Below are 25092 nucleotides of genomic sequence, written 5' to 3'. Positions count from 1 at the left end.
GTTTACAAATGTCAAAACGAGTGCATAGCAACAAGGAGTTTTAAGTGTTTGCATGTGTTTAGTTGAAACTAGCACAAAATTGCCAAGACCCAATATTTTGAAGTGTGTATAGAAGGTGATTTATAGTTACCGAGCACTGTGTAGCCAATTATTTCCATTATGTTTTTTCCCCAAACATGCATTTGGTCAAATGTTTGTAGTGGCTTTGTACTACACTGGAAGTTTCTATCTGGAATAGAAGATACTTTGTCTATGTGAAAAATAATGTGGATTTATTTAGATAATTGGTTGAGGGAAATACAGATATTCTGCAGCCCTTTTCAGCATTTGGTTGGTGCACTTGCTTCTGTAAATTAACTTCTCCTGGGGATAAAATTATTCTATGCTTCTTCAGTTCCCTTCATTTTCAGGAAGGGAGAGTGGGGTGCCAGAGAGTGTGGATTCTGTATGGGAGCTAAAAATCTCTATCTGTAAGAGTCCTATGAGTTTTGTATCTGCTGGAAATCTACAATGGTAATTGGGGGATTTCCCTAAATTCAGAAAAATAGTGTACTGGATTGCTGTTTTAATTTATTGGTTAAAAGAAGTGTGGTAAAATGAAGTGGTAATTGCTATAAAATTGGTACATCTAATGGTGTCTGGGGAATGACGAATATCCTTGGTTATATTGGTCTTTTCCTGGTAGTGCTTGATTATTGAAAAGGCAGAGGTTAGCTATTTTACCATGAATGCCTGAGACTCCTGGGAATGAAACAGCTTTGCTCTGTAATGCTAATTGAAAGGCCAAATGAAGAAATTAACGGTAATTTAACAGTAATTATCTTAGGGGAAAAAAGAACGCAACAAAGACAGCAGCAACAGCAACAAAACAAAGAACACCCTTCCTTCAAGCCCCTCTGCCCTTCACTGGTAGGTCCACCCTGTAGTCAGAGCTGTTGTATGTTCTAGATTTAAAATACATCTTCTTAGGACCAGTCTTTTCTGTAATCTAAATCAGCAAAAATATTTGTAGATTGGATCAATGCTAGTGCATTTCTTAATGTAGTTTTGTTCACAATAAATGTCTGTACTAGCCTGCATTCTAGAGCTTTTTCATAAACTTGAAGAAAAAAATATTTTCTGCAGTTAATGGGCCATAGCCTTTCAGAGCCTAGCAACTCTCACTTGTTGCTGAGTCAGTTGGGCAGAATGAAATCTTTTTCCAGATCTAGTAGCCCCGCGTGGAAGATTGACTAGTCCTCATCATTGTACCATTGCTGAACCTCAGGGGCAGGGCTGTAGAGAGGCAGGCCTAAGAGCTAGTGAGGCTCAAGAAGTAATCTTGCATAGATACAGCAAGTGAAATTTCCGTAACCTTTATGGGGTTAATACAAAGCAGTGTGTCTGGCAAACAGAACTAGGGTTAGTGAAGTGTTCTGCTATGACAGAGAAGGGGAATGAACAATGTGGCTTTTGAACAGCAAGTAGGTTTGAAGGTTTTGTTGGTTGCTTGCTTTTATGCCAGGATTATTACTCCTAATTTTTCATAAGGGAAATGCAGTTCTTTGATTTTCGAGACCTTAATTTGCTTTTATAGCCAATTTAGTAGAATAGCTTCAAAACTGTGTTCTGAGCAGGTATCAGAGCTGTGTTGTCACAGTAAATCACTATGTTTCAAGTGAATTATAATAGTTATTAAATGATATTGCTCAAAATAAATATCTCTGAAATACAAAAAATACTAAAATTTGTGGTTCTTTGATCTCAGTTTATTTTTGGATAAGGGTATTAAGTAGTATGAGATGAATAACTTTTTCTGTGTAAAGAAAACCTGGAAACCTACAATTATATGAAACAGTGCTTCTAATACAAAATGATTTGAGATTCTAATTGTCCAAGATTCAGACTTACCAAATGCTAGATAATTTCCTTTGCTCAAGTAAAGGTATAACTGAAAACAGTTTGCTTAAAGCCCACATTATTCTTAATGTAACAATATGGCATACAATGCGTTTATTATAAAACCGGCAGAATTTCATCTTCAAACATAATGAGGGGGTGCCATTCTTTCCCTCAAAGTATGCTGTTGTGTGGAATTATATCATTTTGAACAAGATTAGAAACTTTGGGTGATAAGTTTTGAATCTACAGGATTTGACTCTACCTACAGGACATGTAGGCGTGTCACTTGCTATCTGCTTAGTGATTATATTAAGGAACCTGAGCATTGCACAGTCTCCTGCAGTCATTCCTGACAGCTAAAACCATTTTTTCTGATCCAAACAGATCAGAAAATTTCTGCTGTTTCAGCATTCCTATAGCAAGCAGTAAAACTTTATTTGGAGGGAGGAGTGTGGTGTTTATAATGGGCACATACTAAGACTGAAATGTCTTATTTGTCCTGTTATGGTTACTTTACCATGTAGGCTAAGAAGAGGTAATTTCTGGAGATAGCCTGAGGAATGAGGTTCTAGTTTTTATTAAAATCAACCTATTTGAGTCAAGACTTATGTGTAGCTTGTAAACTAAATAATGGGTATTAGTTTCTGACTAATTTAGCTGGCTTCAGATGACCTCTCCTCCTTGAGGGAGAGAGACTGTGCCCTAACGTCTTGTGGTTTTGTTATCTTATGATCGTATTACAACAAATCCTCTCGATCTCATTAATTTGTGATGCACTGGGATCAGCAAATATCAGCAACTCCTCCTCCAGCTGGTGCTTGAAATCCTTTTGTGTTCCAGCTTGTCCACTGCTCAGTTTTTCTGGCTTGCAAAAGCCCTTTCTCTAACCATAGCAATAAAAACCCTGGCTTTCTAGTTTGGCAGGATTATCTTGAAAATTTTCATCCTTGAGAAAGGATATTTGACTACTATTTTAAGTTAAAGTTATGACCAAAGAACTCAAATGAATTCTAAATAATAATCCCTCTTCAGTATAAAATATAAAACAAACAACGACAAAAAAAAAAAAGTCACCAGCAAAACCTTTCCCATAGCAGAATCTAGAGGGCATTATGAACACAAATGGCACATCCTTGAAATAGTTACTGTGGAACTGTTCTACAGAAGTATCTCAAACTACCCAAAGCTCATGCAAAAAACATCTTAATGAGAAATCATTTCAGGACAAGAATTGAAAGTTGCTCCTTTTTTAGAGATAGCCCTCAGTGAAGTAGCAATTGCTCCTAATGTATACATGTTTATTGTTGTTGATGTTTTTCACAAAGAGCTTAATTTTTCATTAGTGTAACCTGTAGAAGTTACTGCAAAAAGGAGGAATTATTATCTATCAGCGAAGACCAAGTAGAACTTTCCAGATTTATTTTTGTGAACCATACTTTGGTGTTGTTCATAGGTGGGCCTTGGGTTGCACACTTGCAACATTTTTGTATGCTTTGCCAGCATTTTCTTGCAGCCACAGAACTGATTTACATAATGCACGCACTGCTGTGCAACAAACATTTGTTGTGAGCAGTTCTCAACAAGTACCCGTTATCTCTGTGTCCACCCCATAAAGAGCTCTGGGTTCCAACAGGCAACAGAAGTCAACATTTACTGCACATTCTGAAACCTGTCAATCACAAAACTCCAGTAACTTCAGCAGTGGTATCAGCATTGCATATGCTCAGCAAATGGGATACTGCAGGCTCAGCAGAGGAGCTTAGAGAAAACAACGTTGTCTAGAGGATATTCACTGAGGAAGGAGACAGGAGTGGACAAGAAAAGTGGCAGAGCGGATGCAAACAGGATGAATGTTGGCATGGGATTTGGAAGGATGGAGAAGTGACTGTAGAAGCACCTCCATGTGGCTGGCAGATGTGTGATGAAGCGAGGGACTAGGTGTGGTCCAACCTCGGGATTATAATAATTTTTTGGTGTTTTTTTTTTTATTTACTTGCTAGTATGTTTTATTCAGTGTTCAAGTGAGAAGTTGGGCATAGAAAAAAGTAATAAGTAAAAGTTCTTTTTATATTAAGAATTATTGTTCAGATGCAGTGTATTTTCAGTGATATTTCGTGTTGATCTGGTCAAAACCGGGTTTGCTTTTTTAACATTCTTGTCTTCAAATGGTAACATGGTATGTACTTTTCTGTTCAATTTCTCTTGCTGTCAAGGCAAAGTGGTTTTGTGACAGTGCTGAGTAGAAGCAATGCTAATATTTTGGTTTTCTGCCTTCTGTAAGGGAGGAAGTCAAAGTTAGAGGGGAAATAGTGTTTGTTACTAGAAAACATAATACACTGTGTAACAGCTCTTTCAACAACGGAACAGAATGAAGTCAGGTGAAAATGTAAAATTCCTTTTCTACTAGTCCTTTAAAGATTTTTACTAATTCTATTACATTGAATTTTCCTAAGTAGATTTGATTTTACTTTAAAATAATACAGAATGTATTTTGAAAACTTCAAACTTTGTATAAACTGTATTTTGTTTGTTACTCTTCTGTTTTCAAATGTTCTATAAATTTTTTGAAGGAATGCCATTGTAATACTGCAGATCCAATGTTATGGTTCGTGCCAGACACTTCTTTCCAGTACTTATGAGAGTAGCCTGTGCGTACATGTGTCTTTATGCTGCTTTCTGATCAAATAGTAAGACTTCTGAGCCTTCTTCAGAAGACCTTTTGTTTACTTATATATCCAGTAAAGTGAGACTGAGAAATCAACCATCTTCCATGATTTTATAGATGAAAAATAAGTTAAGTTGAAGCTTTTTTAAACTTGTTTCAAGTTCGTAACTGGAAAAAAATTATGAAAAAATGTGGGACAAAAGTGCAATTATGTATGTAAAGGATCAAAATCTGTTTTAAAATAAGATCAATTTATTATAACATGATAATTTGTTTAATGTACTGCTGAGTTTTATTTAGTTGCCAACTGCATCTGCCTGTTCTGATTTACCTCTGTTCTTAATGTAGGCTATAGTACTTAAAAAGTCTTAAATGTTTGTTTTGATTTCAAGTACTTTACACTTCTCAATTACTTTTACACAATTTTGAACTTAGACTTTAAAATATAATGGTAAATTAAGCAGATTGACTTCTAATAATATTTGAATTTTGTTTCAGAGCAAAGTAGAAGAGATGATTTGGAAGCTTTAGGTCATATGTTTATGTATTTTCTCAGAGGAAGCCTTCCATGGCAAGGTTTAAAGGTAGTAGTTTTTTACATCTTCACTTCCTTCCTGGTTTTAGATAATCAGCTTTTCTTAGTATGATCTTTTAATTTCTGAAAGCTTGTCTGAAAGCTGTATATCATCATAAATTTCTTTTGCTCTTTTATCATAGGCAGAAACATTAAAAGAACGTTACCAGAAAATAGGAGAGACAAAACAAACAACATCTATAGAAGTATTGTGTGAAAACTTCCCAGGTAATGTCTGCTGCTACTGAAAATGTTGTGTACTGATGTGTTGATTTAGAAAATGAACCTAGTATACCTTGTTTTTTAATATCTGTTTTTAAAAATAAATTAAACAATACTTCTAAATATCTATCACCATAGTGTGTGTATATATATTTATGTATCTTTTGAAACAAGCAGTAAACCAGTGCTGGTGTTGTTCAAAGATAAATAATTCTAAGAGAAACATTAAAAAATTATAATTATTGTTAAAGTGTTCCGCTAGTCTACACTTTTGCCTTCAAACACAAAATTTTGGTATTTGCTTCATAACCATTTAAAAACGAATCTGCTTTTCAGCTGGTACATGATTATTAGAAGCAGCTTGAAATAATATTTAAAAAAAATAATAACTTGCAGGTTTTCCTGTGACACTTACAGTTAGCTGTTCTTAAGTGTGCGAAGAGAAGATACGTCCTAATAAGGTATTTGGAAGACCAGACAGAAGCAAATACTTTTTTAAAAGTTGGATTAATAAACAGGATAGGTATGGTGTGGTTGCTAAAATAGAAATAAACACCTTCAAAGATAATCAGCATATCGATAGGCAAAATGGATTTGCTGAGACTAGGTCATGACAAACAGATTTGATTGTCTTTTATGACGAGACAGTGGGTCTTGTAGACAAGAGGCTGATGTTAAATGCCATGAAACCTTAGTACTTTTGCTTTTGACACTATTTTTAAATAACCTTATAAATAATATTAAAACATAATTGAGAGGAATTTACTTTGGGACAAAGAGTATAAAACTGTTTGAAGTACTCAAGAACTTGTCATTGCTATCAAATTGGAAAAATGAAAAAGAATTCCACAGAGATCTATGATGGTTCTGCTCAGTATTTTTGTTAATGCCTTGTATAATTGAGAATTCTTATTAAGCTTCCAAACGATAAATATGAAATTCATGGGCTTGATCGTGGAGTTGGAAATAAAAGATTTTGACAAATTATAAATACGGTCTAAAAATACAAGGTATAGTTCAGTAAGTTACAATAGGATATAAAGAAAGGATCAAGTCCAGATTAAAAATTACTGGATATGTAAAATGGCAAGGTGCTTTAGGTAATGACTTAAAGATGAGTCACAAAGTAAATGAGTGAATAGTGTCATGGTCTTATATTAAACAAACAAACAAACAAACACAAAACACACAAAACCAACCAACCAAACAAAAACCTGTACTAAACTGCATTATATAAACCAGTTGCAAACTAAAAGATACATGAATTGCTATTTCTGCTGTACTCGATTCTGTAAAACTGCAGCTGAAACAGTATGTTTGTTTCTGGGAACTGTACTTCAAGAAATTTACTCTATTTTAAGGGTGCAAAAGCAGGGATATTTTTTTTTGCTATACCTCTTTCAAAAGACTGAAGTTATAGAAACTGTTTTAGCCAAAATAAGACTGTGAGGAAATTAAGTTCCCCTGTACCTTTTGTACCTTTTGCCTTGGTACAGTCATGAAAGGAATTAGCTTACTACATTCACAGCAAAAAAGACACAGTAATGGATGTAATCCACTATAAAACCGTTTAGCGGTGAACTCATCTGTTTCGTATGCAATGAAGAGCAGGAGGGGATTGTTGAGGAGATTGTGGAGTTTCTTTCACAGGAGTTGTGTGAAAACCAATTACACAGACGTGGCTGGAACTGATTTCCTCTGAGCTAAGCATGGTGTACTAGGTTGCATCTTGAATTTCTTTCCAACCCTCTTGTAAAAATTAATCCATAACTATTTTTTTCTGATGATTTTCATTTTAATTTCTCTGTGTATCCTATAAAAAAAAAAGGATTTCAATTACAGAACTGGAGAAAATGTTGGAACATAAATTAGTTCACTAAGCATAAACAAATAATGTTAAATCTAATGTAGAGGGTATATGTTGCAATTCTTGCAAATAATAATGAGTAAGAGTAGCTTCATATCGGACAGCAACATCACTAAGCTGCATTCCAAATTACTTTTTCCAAGCTGGTCTCAAACGCTCTTTCTACCCCTCTAGTTATGGAGGAGTTTAACTTGGTGTAGCTCAGTCTCCTGTGCACTTCTCCGTAATCCTCTGTTAGAGGGCAGGTACCCTCTTTGTACTACAAAATGTCTGGTCCTTCACACTTAATGGAAGGTGAGGAAAGGCATGTGGTGATACTGTTGTTCTGTTTCTCATATACATAAGGGTCAGCGGGTGCTGGTCGAAACTACATTGAACCCTGTTCATCCTCAGACTCTCTGATCATACAGTTGTGTGAGCTTTCTCTTCTGCCTTGGAGTCATCCGAATAGTCTTTTTCGCTAGAGTGTGAGGAGTCATTGCTTTTTTCAGAATGAGTTACCGGTGTGTGATTTTCCACTCTTTCATGGACTTCAAAGTATTCAAAGCAATTTACATTTCAATCTTTCATTACATTACCTGTCCTCCTGAATTTATGCCTCAGGACTCAGGTCAGGTGTTTCATCTGATCAATATCACAGCCTATACTATGTGTCAGGACAGTTGAAGCTTCCCACTTCAGGAAGTAGTTGTAGATCCTCTCAGAAAGGAAGTTTGCATTCAGTAAAACATGTTCCTGGGGACACAGTCCACCCTGTCCTATATATACCCCTTCCTTACCTTTCCTTAGGCTTGTCTATAAGCAAAACATTGAAAAAAGTTGAAAAGTGGAGACGTTTACTTCCCCACTTTTTTGTTACATTATTATGCATGAGGATTCAAAAGGTTAAATGAAAGATGCACTGTCTTACATTACTTGTTTTAGATGCAAAGGTAAAATTGTAGGGGGAATCACTTTGTAGGATGTATTTGGAATGGGGCAGTATAACTTCAAGAATATAACTACTATGAGGCAACGTTTCTTTCTGATAATGCACACATGCATGGTGGACCACTATTCATGTTTTGTGTTAAGACAGAAGTTATTTTAAAATACATTAATAAATACTATTTTTGAGTGCCACTAAAAAGTGTTACAGTTAGGTGTGTTTCTTTTTACATAGAGGAAATGGCTACGTATCTACGTTATGTAAGAAGGCTGGATTTTTTTGAAAAGCCAGACTATGACTATTTAAGAAAGCTCTTCACTGACTTACTTGATCGAAAAGGCTATGTGTTTGATTATGAATATGACTGGACTGGCAAACAGTTGGTGAGTATGATTAAGCTATTAATAAGATACTGTTTAATTGTTTGATCAGTTATGAGCCACTGTTAGTCTTGAGTTTTAGAATATGAGTACATCTTATGGCAGCTAATTAGAGTTGTGAACACGTATGACAAACACATTTTCTATTGCATTTTGAAACACAGTGTTTTAGTTTGACATGCTTCGTATTGAGTCTCTTTCCAAGCATACTTCTAATATCCAATAAAACCTCTTTTCAGTCTAAAATGAGATAGGAATAGGAATTTAGACTGCTTTCTGAGTTGAAGAAAGCTTAAAACTCTGCAAGTGATTATTGTCATCGTTTATATTTTTTTCATTTATGAGCTTTCTTACTCCAAGCATTTTTAGAACATAAAGCAGTCACTTCTCTGACACATATTCCAGATATTTAGCTTTTCATTATGAAGAAACTTTTTTTTTTTTCTTTGTGAGTTACTCTATTGAAATGAGATGGAGGATATCAGCTTCCATCACAGGGAAGACACATCACTTCTGCATTTTCTGCAGAAGTTGCAGAAAATACTGTGTTTATATTCTTTAAAGAAATGGTAAAAAGTGAATTTTTCAAGACGTCAGAGCTTTTCTTTCTTCTTCTTCTTCTTCTAATAAATAGGAGAAGGGTTGTGAATGCAAGTTGCACAATTTCAGATTATACATTTTACCCTGAAGTGTGACAAGTGTGACACCTTTGAAGAATTGTGGGATTTTATTGCTAAATATTTTTTCAGTGTTTAATGTTAAAAATTACTTTAAGCTTCTTTTCAGATTGTCAGCAAAATATCCCATAAACAAATGCTAACTGCAGAAAATAGTAGCTTAAATCCTCTCAGAAAAAAATATCATCTGATAATACTCAGAATTGCTCATGCATGAAATTGTGTAAGACTTGGCTTGCTTTTTTCTTTCTGCTATTAGCAAATACCTTGTGACAGTTTTGCTTCAATTTTACAGTTTTAGATTATGGGAGACTGACAGATTTAAGGATTTATTTGGATTACAATTTAATAACTTCTGGTAAGACTTAGAAATTTATTTTTTTTACCAGTTGCTACATATTATTTGTATTTATAGCCTACGCCACTGGGTTCAATGCATTTAGACACTGCATTGTCATCAAACAGAGAAGCTTATCAGCACAGAGATAAGATGCAACAATCCAAAAATCAGGTAAAATGCTTATGTAAGACTGCCAGCATTACACTGACTTTTATCTAAAAATCTTTGCTATGTTCTTGTTACTTTTAGTATAACTTCAAAGTAAAATTGACTCCAGGTTATTTTTTTTCTTTTGTTTAAGTAGGTCCTTGTTAATATATTTCACATCTGTAGACATTTCAACATTGTAATAAGTTACTTGTTTTGATGCTATAATATAATTTACCATGCATCAATATTGAATTTTCTCTTTAATTTTTTTTTTATTTCTGTTTTTAATCACATTTCCCATTATCCTGTATCATCTGTTGAGGTTTTAACATGCATTTCTAACATATTTACTTTTTAAAAAAAAAAAAACAAAAAAAACGGGATAATGACCAAGGTTGTAAACACATTAAGAAGCTAAATCTTTGACTATTTATCTAAGCTTAGTTACAGGGTTTTATTAGTGGGTTTTGTTCATTTTTTTATAAGGAATTTTTAGTTTAGATACTTTGTAACTTCTTTATGAAATTTTTATTTTACTCTCTAGGTAATGTTGATATACAATTTATATAGGAATTGATTATGTAGTGCTTCTGTGCTTAAAAAATAATTTATAATATTTTATAAATGAATTGTTAATTTTTGGAATTTTTATTTTCATTTTGCCTATTTTACTGATACATTCAAAAAAACATAGGCAACAGATCACAGAGCAGCTTGGAACTCACAGCAGGCCAATACACATCATTTGAAGGCTCATCTAGCAGCTGACAGACACGGTGGCTCGGTACAGGTATTTTCTGCTTCTTTGCTTGACTGATTGCTTTCACATTAGATAACATTAGTCTCCTTTAATGCATGGCAATGATTCCTGCTTACCTCTTAGGCTTGCTTTCCAATTATGTGCAGAATATACCTATTTTTCACTACTTGACAATTGCCAAACTGAAATTTAAACAGGTGCAGAGAACGGTAGGTCTTTTTGTATGTGGAATATCTGCTGCATGCTTCTTACTAAAAGAGAAAAAAATAGTCTAACGCAACAGAATTATCTGTCCTTCTGAAGGAATATGTTCCTACATCAGTGTAACCAACTGAAGTTTAGACATTTGATATGTTACTTGGTTTTACTAGCAGCTAATACACTATTAACTTAGTTCATAGTTGTTCAAGTCACACTTTATGTTCCTTAAGCAAACTGCAAATGAAAGCACTAATTACAGATTTTACTTAAACTTTAACAGCTACTTTTCTTCAAGCACTAGGTGACTAGAAGAATGTTTACCAGTTACCCATAGAAAAATGAGTAGAAACCAACATATTTCCTTTATTAACATACATAAAAATGTATACATATATATACAGATAAAATATAGAAATAAATATGCATATATATGAATAATAATGGATAAAATGTATATATATATATAAATATAAATAAAAATGGATATAAAAGTAATATTTATTATTCCTTTGTTTCCATCATCTTCAAAGAGCTTTATTTTCCTTATGTGCTCTAAACTTTATTTTTTGGTGTCTTGCTGTATGAACATACTCTGGGGTGGAATGGTTAGATGCTACATACAGAAGGATTCAGAATGCCAACTGCCAATCTGCATATACTTTTGAGCTTTTGGTCTGAAATGAAAATAACTTATTTTGTAATGTGTTATGGGGAAAAATATATATTTTTTTCACCTAATGCAAGGTGAAGTTAAGTTTGAGCCCTTGAGTGTTGTCAGATATAACACAGATACTGGGTATATATGTTGTCAAATATCTTCATTGTAAGATATACTAACCAAGTATATCTAATATCTAATACTAACCAAGTCATGCTAGTGAGTTGGACCATTAGCTAGTTAGTTTATCTAAATTCCTAATTGCCCTCAGTAAGCCAAATTTTAAAAGTGCCAGGCACAATTGTTCAAAGTAAGGTTGTGACTCTAGGAGGTGAAACTGAATTGTGGGTTTTGTTATTTTTTCTTTTCTGTGTCATCATTGAGTCATTGCATATCTTTGAGACCAGTTTTATGCAGAATTACCAGATTTTCTTCAAGATATTAAAATCTCGTGGCAGAGAACTTCCTTTTAAAGAAAGACATCAAAAATGTTGGTACACTGCCACTACAGGTTTCAGTTATTGTCATCTATGGGATCCTTTTGTAGTAGGTTATTTAAACATGTTAATGATTCCTCAGTATTACATAATAAATTGAAGTGTACTGTCTGTTGGAATGTGCATATGTATCTTAGTATATGTGCTAATATTCTTAATAATGATGTTCAATTGGAAGCATTCAGGTTCTAAATGGTTTGATAATTAACAGTATTTTTTTGTTTGTTTGTTTTTGTTTTTTTTTTGGGGGGGTATAAATTTAAGTAATCTTAGACTATCTAGGCCTGTGTCACTGTTAATGTGCTTAATGCATCTAATTTTGCTTTGTAGGATCAGTTCATGTAAAAAGTTGAAATATTACTAGCAAACTGAATTGTAAAAGGAAGATGTCCAGAAATGGCCCTTTCTTCTGCTTATCTGTGTTTGGAATTAGGTGTAAATGCAGTAGCATCACAGTCTATCTTTCTAGTTTCTGTAGCCTTAGTAATGAAAGCAACTTCTTATACCTCCCAGCAATTCACTCAGCAACGTATTATCTTTATTTTGTGGATTTTCCTCACTTACCAAAAACAGTAGTTGTATAATACAAGCAGATCAACAGTCCTGCCTAAGTATCATCTGTGAATTTACTGAGGGAGCACTCAATGCTCTCCTCCATGTCATTGATAAAAATGTTAAACAAAACTGGACCCAAGACCGAGCCCTGGAGAACACCATGCTGAATGCTGATAAACTATTGAAAGAGGCGTGTTGAGCACTTCCCCCACCTCTTTCAGTACCCTTGGATAAATCTCATCTGTCCCTATAGACTTGTGAACATTCAAAACATGGAGGAGGTCATTTACAATTTCCCATTGAATTATAGGAGCTTCATCTTACTCTGTCACCATCTTCCAACTCAGGGGTCTGGGTACCCTGAGAATGATTGGCCTTATGAATAAAGACTGAGGCAAAGAAAGCATTAAGTACCTCAGCCTTAGCCTTAGGCATTGTGAAGCTTTTAGTTGCTTATAGAATATTTCATGTACCTCATTATCCTGGTTAAGATAGCAATATGTTAGATGAAACAAATCAATTTGCCTAAGCTTTTCTGAATGATAAAGGTAGTGCCAAGTATTTTCATTCTTTTATCTGGATAGATTCTGAAAGTAAAATATATCATTCTATAGTATCATTATTAATAATTTCATGCTTAGGCATGAAGGACAACTTTGTTTTTTGAAGAGTGGAGAATTCAGTTACTGAGAGTTGTAATAAAATGAAAGATTATTTCCTGTGTCTTCTTGACAATAGGCTGATTTGTTTTATGAGAGAATTTGACTGATTTTTGAACATAGCAAGTAAAAGTTTAGTTTTTGTGTATTCCTATTCAAAACAAAGCATAGGGCTAGCCTGATTTACTATTTGGGGAATTGATATTTAGGCTTAATTTTGTCTTAATTTAACTGGCCCTTATTAAGTTTCTAAAAAAGCATACATGTACATCCAAGAAACTAATCTTTCACAATTATTACGGCTTATCATTAGATAATGGGTCTAATTTTCTTTTTTGTCTTGTGGTGTAGAGGATGGTAAGAAACTGTGATTCATACACTTTTTTATGTAAGTGCTCTTCAATTGAACTTTCAAAGGCCAGTTTAATTTGTATGAACTAAATTTAAATCAAGATAAGATCTGTTATCACAATGCTTAGTTGTTTTAGATTTCTAGTTCAGTAGTTAATTTCCAACTTGCATACAAATGGGTAGCTTAACTTCATCCTTAATATTGAAACAAAATTTGAACCTTCGTTTTAAATAATAGTTTTCAGAAACCTCTGTTACTGTTCATGGAAAAAAAAAAACAAAACAAACACAAAACATCTAGTTCTTGTTAACAAAATGTTTACATAAAAAAGATAACTTTAATATCTACAGTAGTATACAAATTTATTATGAGCTGAATTGTGCCTTAATGGATTTAAGACTATGGATTTCCTCCAGACTGTGGAGGAAATCTGGTCCAATTCTACTCATAAGAAATGAAAATAAAAGTTTCTCCTTAAACACTATTAGTTTTGTGTACTCTTTCCCCTCATTTCCTAAAGTTTCAGCCTTTTTTTTTGTGAAACCAGAAAGATGATTCTTCTTTGTGCCTTATTGATGGTACACCAAAAAAAATTTGGTGTACCATACCTTTACTGCATGAGTTGTCTTCCAGATGTCTTCCAGACTTAGTCTTGCTTAATTTTGTTGGATTTCTATATTTTTCTTCCTGTGTTGAGCTGATTTTTTCGACTATTAGTAGGTAGCCTATGAGAGAAAAGTCTATGGTTGGTCTAAGTTAAGAGCCCATGTGCCAGGATTGGTAGTGAAGTTGTAATACTGCTTCATTTACCCTGTATTATCAATCTTTTGACAAATTCATTTTTTGGTCAGATACTAAGATATTTTACTGTCAATTTAAATACTGACTTATTTACTAACATCACAAGGAATTTATAGCATTGTAGCTTATTTTAGCAAGCTACAGAACTTAGGACTGTAAAATCACATTCTTTTAGCCTTACTGATGCTGGAATGAGAACATTCCTACATTTTTCTTGAGCCCTACCAATTAAATGAGTTTATTAATGCTTAAGTAAATAAGTTTGATTAAGTTTGCACATTTTACTGCTGCAGTTGTGTTAATTCTAAGATTTTCATCTTAGACCTTTCCTAGATCTATCATCTACAGTAGTAGACTAGAATGAAACTCAGGGTGTTTGTGATTCTTGAGAAACATGATTTGCGATTTTTTGGGCTATGAATATCCTTTGGTTCACTTACGTCTTCAGAGGCTGCATCTCTTTCCACAAATATGAAGATTGTTTTCCTCCCATCTAAACCAAGCCTTACAGTATGCCATTATATTTTATTATATTTGGATGCATGTTTGCTGAATGTATATGTATTATGTATATAGAAAGAAATGAGGTCTTGTTGTCTTTGAGCCTCCAGAGAAATCACCCGGAGGGAGGTAGGACAGTCTCTTGGTACTCCTGGTGCAAAGGTTTCTATAAAGTTTCTTAGAGAAAACTGTATTCTTAAATTGATTAAAAAGAAACCAACAGCAAAGCCCAACAACAAAAAAGGAAGACAAATGCTATCTTCAAAAAGAAGAAAGACTTCTCCCATTAAAGGAAATAACTGTCAGGAAATAGTGTTCAGTTTTGGAGTTAGTATGAAGACTTTAAAGAAAAGAATCACCAAACAGGTTGTTACAGCTTCAAAAGTGCCTCTGCATCCTCTTTTTTAAGCACATAAGCTTATTGGGAAACCCTGAAAATAACTTTGTTCATCATTACCATATGGCATTTCGTTGACCCAAGCAGATTATTATTACTTCTTTAAAGTTGCAGTCACCTTTGATCATGATGACTTCAGTTGTGGTTTAAAAAGTTAAACAAGACAAACAACAAAAACAGAATCAACCCTGTCAGAAACAGGGAGAATTTTTGTTTTTATGAGCTGCTCAAGTCTTGCAAATGTTCTTTTAAGCATTGACAGAAGAGGTTCTGAAGAGACTGGTAGAGTTGTTGACAAAGGCTGATACAGAACAACCACAAATCTTAAACTAGAGCAGCAAATCTTTTTTTTTTTGTTTTTGAATGATTTGAATGTTTTCATTTGCTTTTTGTAGGAAAAGAGAAAAAATCTGAGTTATTGCAAATACCCTGCTATTTGGTCCAGAGAATGTCTAGACTGTTTTTTCCTTTTATGATGAGTGCTTTGAGGTACAGTTGAAGGACACAGAGGAGCCAGAATGCACTAAAGAAGGAGACATAGGGGAAGACTGACTAAATTGCTATCAGAAAACGGCCTGGTGCCTTCCATTAGGGCTCTTAAGAGACATGAGGAAGACCAGCAAGCCTGATGAGCAGCATTGCTTTGCTTAGTCCACTCTATTTGAATGTCATGTAGATGTATGTTACACTATGTTTCGTGTCTTTTAGATATGAAAAAGGCAGAAAGTCGGGGATGCAGGAATAACAGCAGGAATGGATACTATTATTGTAATTAAAAGACTTATGGAATTAACAAAAATTGAGTTTTGAAGATGTAACTTCAGAAAATCATAAATGTGTTTCTGGCACTAGCATAACTTCAGATATTTCTGGTGATTTCAGGTAGTAAGTTCAACAAATGGAGAATTGAACACGGATGACCCAACTGCGGGCCGTTCAAATGTACCCATCGCAGCTCCTGCAGAAGTAGAAGTAACGGATGAAACAAAGTATGTTCTTCTTTCTGTATTCTTTAGATCTGGTCTTCTCAACTACTTCAAAATTTTTCTTGCTTAGTTACTCACAGAACATTGTCTAAGCTTAAAAGACACTGGTGAGTGGCAAAGTATTATGGTACATTACTTAATTTTGGCTTTAAACATTTAAGTAATAGACCTTCCGTAGCTTGTGCTTTTTAGGCTCAGATTTTAATAACACATTTCCCTATACTAGATAAGTGCATGCATTTTTTATATTTTAACTAATTTTGAAATATTTATTTTTACATAGTGTCTGACTACAAAAACGTATCTATCAAAGATTTGTAATTCTTTCTGTGTATTGTATCTGATTCTCTTTTTTCCCTTACTCTCTTTCTGTATAGCTGCGAGAAAGTGTTGAACATGTGGTGAGTTCTACAGCACAGGCAGGCAGAAATAGCTCCAAGGACTATTCTTATTTTGCTTAAAACTCATTTCAGAGGACTTTAAAATAATAAGTCCAATTGGAACTCATAAAACATTTTTAGTATCATGCAACAACTAACTGTTTTTACAAACAGATAGCCACCTTGATAAGCTATTTTGCCTGCTTCAGATCTTGCTTGTTCAAGTTTTGTAGTCTGTGGTGTGCCTTGTTCAATTATTTTTAGTGGGTAGTACAATATTTTTGCTACGCTGTTTTAGAGGGGTAGAAGTTGTTTTCAGATGTTATAACATTCAGCTAGTGTTTTAGCATCTAGAAAATAACTCACATGAACAAGCAATAAATGCTATATGATGTTTGAGCTTTGCCCATTACCTCTGTATAAACAGTATTTACCAAAATAATAGTCTTTGACAACTTGCTAGCTAACTACCAAAGCATTATTTCAGGGTACCTTAGAATTACAATGGAATTAATGGGGAAAACACTAATTTCTGTTAACACAAGATGGCTAAAATATATATATACATATTTTAGTAGTAAAGTCAAACCTGTAAGGCAGTGCAGAAAAAAAAGTTTTTGATAGATAAAGGCAGGATAACTTTCAAGGTACTTGATTGTATAATTGTTTGTGGAATAGAATTTCAGAAGGGTATGGATCCAGCTGATTACAGAGCCGCAGAAGCATGTAGCAGAAAAATCTAGTGAGCATTCATTAGTAGAATTTGTTTTCTAGATCCCACTTTGCAAATTTTTAAGCAACTATAAAATTCATAAAGTACAATTTTTTATTGAAGTGATTGTTCTTTATGGTCTCATTTTAATATGTGTCATTTATGTGCATAAGTAGTTAAAAATTGTGAATAACAGTTTTTGGCTTATTGTCACACTTTTTGCACTATCTTTCTATTGGGCACTGAGAAGACCAGTTCTTTACTTGCAGTCTTTACAGAGTGCTGTACTATTTTTATTTTTTCTCACAAGAATTTATTTTTCTTATTTGAAAACAAACAAAAAAAGGCCCAAAGTCTTGAATAACAAAGATGTTGGTAGGCTGCACATAGAGAAATTCCCTTTGGGTAAGTGCAGTGATAACCTTTATTGTACCCAGTGTATGTATACACAGGAAAGGATTAAATTTCCAAAGCTTTGGGTAATGTTCATCACAATTAAACTTATGTTTAATTATATACAGGAAAAAAAGAGAATTCTCAGAAACTAGGTGCTGCCAGCTCAATTAAAAATGTAGAAGTTATTTGTTCATTTGCTGTAATATGAGTAATGGAGGGACAAACAAGCTGTCCTTGACCTAGACTTACTGTTTTTTTATATATGAAATGTCAGTTCTTAATATTCTACTTTACAGATTAATCTTCTTCTTCAGTAGGAAACAAAATATTAGTTTTCCAGTAGTATCAGTTTAAACTGCAATTTCTTTGTTCACTATTCTGTTAGAACTTTTCTTATACTTTGTCAGTAATTAAGGCACACATGTCCAAAATTGCCACCATACACCAATGTATACATTCTTTTCTCAGTAAGAATAATTCAGAAGGTTTAAGTAACTTTACGTTTTAACATGTTAATTACAAACTTAATACAAAAGGCAGTTGAGGTATTTAAGCATCTATTTACAGATGTAACACTGCTGAATAGTGTAAGGAAATGCAAGTATAGGTTCTTCATGTATGTGATAGAAACTTCTTTTTAAGGAGACATTGTTTCATCAAAAGCGTATCACTCTGCCTTTTTTGTAATTTTTTTTTTTCCCATCTGAAGATGTGAACAAAGTTAGTCCCTTGTTTTTATCTTCTGTATGTATAATTTCCTCATCCTCTGAGGACACAAACTTGAGTGTTTTCCAGGAATGCTTCATTCATGAATTCTCATGCATTTTTCATGCATATTGAATATTTGGTGAAGTTTGTGTTTTAGTACTAAATAATGCCCCTTCATCCTTTGTAGATTTAAATTTGTCTTCAAGCAGTGTAAAATCTATACAAGATAATGATGCCCTCTAGTGACAATATTTTTAAAAACAAGTCAGTATTTCTATTTTTGCATGATGCTCTTCAAGAAATGATACACTATGGATCTTTAACACCAAGGCTACATTTTTTTCATGAAGTAAATTGACAGCTTATTCTGAATTCCCTTAGTTCCATGTAAATGTGCATATATTCAAAAATGATATTTATTTGTTCTTAGAAGGTTTGACAGATTTAGCATTACTAGACTGTTAAACATACAGTGTATAAGTATAAAGAATACTTATTTCTGTAAATGTTCAAAAAATACTGTGATTTACAGTGCTCTGTGGAATTTATATTTCTTTAATACTTTCTACACACATCAACAAGACATTAATTTTCCCCTACCGAATAACTGCATTTAGCATGATTAGTTAAATTCCCTGTACTGGAATACAGTTTAATAACTTCAGTCATTTTAAACTGATAGCTGCTAATAGAATACTCTTTATAACAATATTATGCAAAATCCAGCAGACAGAGTTTACGAAAGCAATGCTTTATGTTGGCTAAAGGTAGCACTCTTGAATTCCCCATTACATGATTCTGTTCTCTGATTGACAGAAAAGGAGCAAACAAAACAAGCTATGGAGCAGGAATAAAGGGCAGTACAAGATTTTCAGCAAAGGATAGGTTAAAACAACTTGCTTGGGAAGAAAGGGAAAAAAAAAGTCCTTGAATTACACAGAGGGTCTAAGCAATCTTAAACACTTAGGAAGTGTAAGCTGCTGTTACTTGGGACATATTCCATTTAAACTAAATGTACTTAAAAGGTGATGAATTAAATTTCAAGGTTTGTTTTTCTAGAATTTGAGTTAACTGTCCAGCACAATTTCATCTTCCTATAGTTACTTACACAATATGTGCTCTTTATAATAACTATGAATCTACAATTTTTTTTGGTAAGCTTTCCTTGAGGCTTCCTAATCTGGAACAGGTGCAAAAGTGATTTACTATCACAGTCCAGGTCAGCATTTCCTGACTTATAGGATCATAGAGTAATCCGCACTAAAAAAGTGAGAAACCAGTGTAAAATGCTTTGTTTTGATATGGTGTTTGTTGTGTATATACATATATATAAAATACTTGGGAAAAGATGGAGGTGAAGAAAGGATAAAGCTAGTTTGGACTCCACACATCTGTTTATAAATTCAGTAATAGCTTATGTAATAATGGATGCTAGTGTTTGTAAACAGCTGGTAAGGAAAAAGGCTAGCAGTTATTGGGAATTTCAGCTACAGTTGAATTTCAGCCTACAGCCTTCAAGAGCAATTATGTCTCTCTTGTAAGTTCTTTAAGGTAAATAATACAGTAATATTTCTGGTAGCTATAAAAATATTATCTCTGCAGTTTCCCCTATTGAATTTTAATGTGGGTTTTCCTCTCCCTCAATAACCAATGTTTTTTTCTACTGAAAGTTACATAACTTTCAGAGCAGCCCTGGTCTGCCTCTGCCCACTGCTACCTTTACAGTGACTGAGCAACAGGGTGCCATTGGATATTTTGAGAAGGTAACTTATGTCTCCACTTACTTTGGATGTTCTCACCCATTTTAGAACTTCATTTTTAGAACCCTATTCTCCTTGATTTTCAAATGCTTTTCCCTTTTCCCACATTCCAAATTAAGCTGTCAAGATTCCTTTTGAAGTTTAATGACATCTAATGCTTGGTGAACTTAAGGACTTGCAGATAAGCTGCTGATATGGTAAATCTGTAGTTTTCACTTTGTTGTATTCAATAGTTTGAGAAAAATATCAGTATTTAGTATAGTATATAGCACTGCAATGGATAATTGAGTAACCAAACAGCAGAACTAACAGTGGCAAAATCTGCCATTTAAAACGCTTGCTTGTTCAGTTTTGATTATAATTAAACTATTCTGAATACTTTCCTAAGTCAAGGCTTTAATTTCAAAATGATAGTCAGGAGCTAGGAGTTGCTTAAAATAAGCTAGACTACCTTGAAATGCAGATGAAAGGTTTTCTTTGTGTATTTGTTGCTTTCACCTAGTTTTTCAAAAATGCTTCCTGGACTCCTTCAATCTTTCTCACAAACTTCCTCCAATCCTTTTTCCTTTTGTAGTGTTTTCTTAGTTACTTTCAGACTTAGTTACTTTCTGCTAAGTGGAATTGGCAGTATTTATCAGTTTCAATTTTAGTTTCCTTCATGTATGCAATGAAGCAGAGGAAAGAATGTCAGTATACTTTAATACACTTAAAGCTGTGATTCTCACTGCAGTGCTATCATCACAGTAGTTAACTGGAGTATTAATTTTGTTACTGATGAAAATAGTTTTCTAAAATATTTTGGGGAGTAGCTTTGGGGAGGCTTTTCTAAGTTCTGGTTGACAAAAGAAGCTCAAGGTGGGTTCCTGTATTAGGCATGGTAGAGTCTTAAGTGCCCAGTTCAGGTAATGCAAACTTAAGATAAGCTCAAGCTTGTGCTTGTCATATTAACAGTTAATGTGAAAAAGTGTTCAGGTAACGGAACATTACTTATTTTTACAAATGCATTTTTAATCAGTCTGTAATGCCCATGTCTTTGATACCTTCACACAATACTCTGGATTCACTACCTATTTTTATTATAGCTTTTTTCCTTTGACAGACCTTGTTTTGTCAACAGTAACTCTCTTTGTTTTTCACAAATAAATCAACCACATACTTAGAACTTAATTTATTCCTTGTGGAGGTCATTATAACTGAGCTACATACGTCAAGTGAAACAAAATGCCAACAGTTTTGGGGCTTCTTTATAAATTATATGTAACTCATGTTACACCTGCAGGTGCTGCTGTTTTTTCAAGCGAAGAAGAAGGAAAACCATTCAGCACCAGAAATGACTAGAGCCATGCAGAACATGGGAAATTGCTCATTTGTTCAGTTGCTGTCTTGTGATCCTGAAAAAAACAAGAAGACACAAAAAGAAAAAACAAACAAACAAACAAAAACCACAATCAACAAAAACACCTCTGTAATGACTACATGTTTTCCAAGGACTCCCTTCAAAACAATGAAAGACTTCTGTGTTTTGTAGGTTCTCCTACATCTGTGTTTTGTTTCTTGAATTCATCTCTTCTGAAAGCTTTAAGGTTTTGTGACTTTGTTGACTATCAACAAATGGACCAATGAAATTGTAGAAATGACCACTTTCTACAGCAAAACTAAACTTCAGAAGTATTTCTCCCATCCTAGAATGTACTAGTGGTGAAGAAGTAGTAGCTGAAGACAGATATCACAAATCTGGTATATGAGTCTGTAACAGCATATCAAAAGCAGTTTTGAAAAAAAAATGCAGAAGAAAAATATAAATGCACAGCCATTTAAAAAAAAAATAATTCTGCATTGACTCCCACTGCCTAACCCTGGTACTGTAGCCAAATTATGTCAGCATTAATTCCTCTCTCTGTTAATGTGGTACAATCACTGTCCAGAGATGCTGAGGAGGTTGACAATTAACTAATGACAGTTGTCTAAATGCTGATGATGCTAATGAACTGAAAGTATTTCCTGTAGCTTCTGGGTTTGGAAACCTGCTTTTGTTATGCTTATATACTTGCTATTGCAGTATAGCAGAAATGACAAGAGCATTTGTACAAAGAATACAGAGATTTGTATTATGTAACATTGCTTCCAGTAATGTTAGTAAGATAGAAGTTACCTTCACAAGAGAGGATCTACATAGGAATTATAAAAGGAGAAATAAATGTGAATCTGGTTAAAGCAAAGTTGATACTAAAGCCCATGTGTTCGCTAAGGTAACTGCAGATTGACAACATCTTCAACTTGAAAATATGGATGTGCCATGTAATATTAGAGATATGCTTGTAAATTACTTTTCTGTTTGATTTAGAAGAGAAAGACAATAGAATTGTGTTAGGCTTTTCTCTTCTCTGCATACTAGCCCATAACAGCCAATTTTTTTTTTTTATTTTTTTTTTTTCCTGGAATTTTCTAATACTTCAGCGTGTAGCCTTGCTAGTACAATAGGATGACAAGGATGGATCAGGTACTTTTCCCACAGTCCAATGAAGTGCCTGCAATATGAACAAACCAGCACTTTTGTAGACAAGACAGCCCATTTTATATTGTCTTTTAAAGAAAATACATGCTTTATTTAAAGCCATAATGACAGAGGTGTGCTTTTGTCATGTTTAGCTGCTAGTTACTTTAAGGAAGTGTATAAAAGATTGAAGTGACTAGACAGATTTGTTGACCAAAAATCAGATTAATTATCTCCATGATTTTAAAGTTCTTCTAAAGCTAACTAGTGATTTTTGTGTGTGTGTGTGTGTGTGTGTGTGTGTGTGTGTGCGTATGTGTCCACAGATGCCTTTTGGCATACATATTTATTTTAAACTGTTTTGTGGTAACATTCAAAATGTATATTAAAAATAAATGCACACCTTTAAATTCATTATTACATTTATGGGGATTTTAATTGTATTTTGTAATTTAGTCTTCCTTGATGGCCAATAGTGTAGCATATTGTTTGGGTTATTTGCTCAGTGAATACACGGTATACTTTGATATTTGTGATTATTGCTGTTCATGATTTTAAGGTTTTGTTTTATAAAGAAAATCATCAACAACAAAACTGAACCTGGCCTACAAAAACATACTGTATGACTTTGGTCATAAGTTTCCTCTTTACCTTTTTTCACTGTTGATTATTTTAAACTCATAGAATTGCCTTCTTTTTTTTTTTTTTTAATTTGAGTTGGAAAGGTAGGAGGTTTCTTGACCATTTTCATACAAAAATGCATCCCTCTTTTTAGTATTTGACCAAATTTGTTACTTCAGAATATTCGTAAATATTTGTGATACGTGTATTTCTCACATACCTAATTGGTTTTGTTGTCTGACGCTTTTGACCTGTATAGTGTTTTTAGATTCTGAACACAGCTCACATACCAAGAAAATACATATATTATGGACTTGAAATATTCAGAAGTATGAAAGCTGTGTATTTGCTGAAATGACCACTATCCAGGCAGTAGCTTTTCAGCAGTATTTTCAAGTGCTTAACTGTAATGCTGAAGGTTTTCTTCTAGCAAAGCAAACTGTTCATTTGTAAGTAATGCAGATATATTTGTGTTATGAATATATGGTTATGTATATATGAAAATATGATTAGCATTTCTATACTTTGTTTCCTGTTCAAACTAATGAAGTCAACATTGCCTGGATGTCTAAATAATAAAATACACTCCTGTTTAAGTGTAAGAGAAGAGAACTAAAGGTAGGCTTTTTCTGCTTTCCTACAGTCTTGGATGAAATGATGGAAAATGTTATTTGAAAAATTGCTCAACTATTTTAATGTTTTTCAATATCAAGAAATCTGAAGGTAAGTTACTCAAAATACTACTTCAACATTGCAGTTATAGGTATGTCTGCTTAGTTAACAGGTATATAAGAAGCAGTGTGGCCAGCAGGGCTAGGGAGGTGATTGTCCCCCTGTATTCAGCTCTGGTGAGGCCGCACCTTGAGTACTGTGCTCAGTTTTGGGCCCCTCGCTACAAGAAGGACATCGAGGTGCTTGAGCGAGTCCAGAGAAGGGTGATGAAGCTGGTGAGGGGTCTGGAGAACAAGTCCTACGAGGAGCGGCTGAGGGAGCTGGGCTTGTTCAGCCTGGAGGAGGCTCAGGAGCGACCTTATCATGCTCTACAGGTACAGGAAGCTGTAGCGAGGTGGGAGTTGGTCTATTCTCCCACGTGCCTGGCGAGAGGATGAGTGGGAACAGGCTAAAGTTGCACCAGGGGAGTTTTAGGTTGGATATTAGGAAGAACTTCTTTACCGAAAGGGCTGTTAGACATTGGAACAGGCTGCCCAGGATAGTGGTGGAGTCACCATCCCTGGAGGTCTTTAAAAGACGTTTAGATGTAGAGCTTAGTGATATGGTTTAGTGGAAGACTGGTTAGTGTTAGGTCAGAGGTTGGACTCGATGATCTTGGAGGTCTCTTCCAACCTAGACAATTCTGTGATTCTGTGATATTGTTAAGTTTTAATACCCCTAATGATTACAATGGAGAGAAGAAATTTCAGTAAATGTTTCTAATGAAGAAATCTACTCAGGATCTCTTTGGGTTGGGTCTGTGCCACAAGGAATAAAAGCCATCAGACATATTCTATGATGTGGAATAGATGAACTTTTTTGAGACTTGGCTTTTTAATGCCTGAGATCTTAAAAAGTACACTCTCATGCATTTTTTTCTATAGTATTTTAGGAGCTGTTAGGAACTTTTTTGAAGGATAATAATACCTTCATTAATGACATAAATAGAATCAAGTGCATTTTCAGCAAGTTTGCAGATGACTCAAATCTGTGTGGTGCAGTTGACATATGGGAGAAGAAATGCCATCCAGAGGGACCTGGACGTGCTTGAGAAATGGGCCCACTTGAACCTAGTGAAGTTCAGCAAAGCCTAGAGCAAGGTGCTGCACCTGGGTTCAGGCAACCCCAAACATATAGGCTGGGGGGTGAAAGAATGGGGAGCAGCCCTGAGGAGAAGGATCTGGGGGCACTGTTTGATGAGAAGCTCCACATGAGCCATTAATGCTTGCAGGCCAGAAAGCCAAACATGTCTCGGGCTG

The 25092-nt window shown here is 34.3% G+C and overlaps 1 protein-coding gene across 15 annotated transcripts in view; it reads left to right on the top strand.

Moving 5' to 3' along the window:
- The window catches only part of CSNK1G3 (casein kinase 1 gamma 3), a 70794-nt gene extending 47391 nt beyond the window's left edge, over positions 1-23403 (top strand). For 9 of the 15 annotated variants that reach the window (XM_068666566.1, XM_068666579.1, XM_068666578.1 and 6 more), the window contains 7 exons: positions 5045-5130; positions 5264-5348; positions 8372-8520; positions 9610-9705; positions 10379-10474; positions 15948-16158; positions 21287-23403. In XM_068666566.1, coding sequence (XP_068522667.1) covers positions 5045-5130; positions 5264-5348; positions 8372-8520; positions 9610-9705; positions 10379-10474; positions 15948-16121 — 686 coding nt within the window. In that variant the 3' untranslated portion in view covers positions 16122-16158; positions 21287-23403. The other 6 variants (XM_068666572.1, XM_068666571.1, XM_068666574.1 and 3 more) reach the window with 6 other exon arrangements.
- Positions 23404-25092: the final 1689 nt, after the last annotated feature.

The sequence above is a fragment of the Anas acuta genome, chromosome Z, assembly GCF_963932015.1.
Source record: "Anas acuta chromosome Z, bAnaAcu1.1, whole genome shotgun sequence".
In the NCBI taxonomy this organism is placed as follows: domain Eukaryota; kingdom Metazoa; phylum Chordata; class Aves; order Anseriformes; family Anatidae; genus Anas; species Anas acuta.
This window is presented reverse-complemented; position numbering and strand designations above follow the sequence as displayed.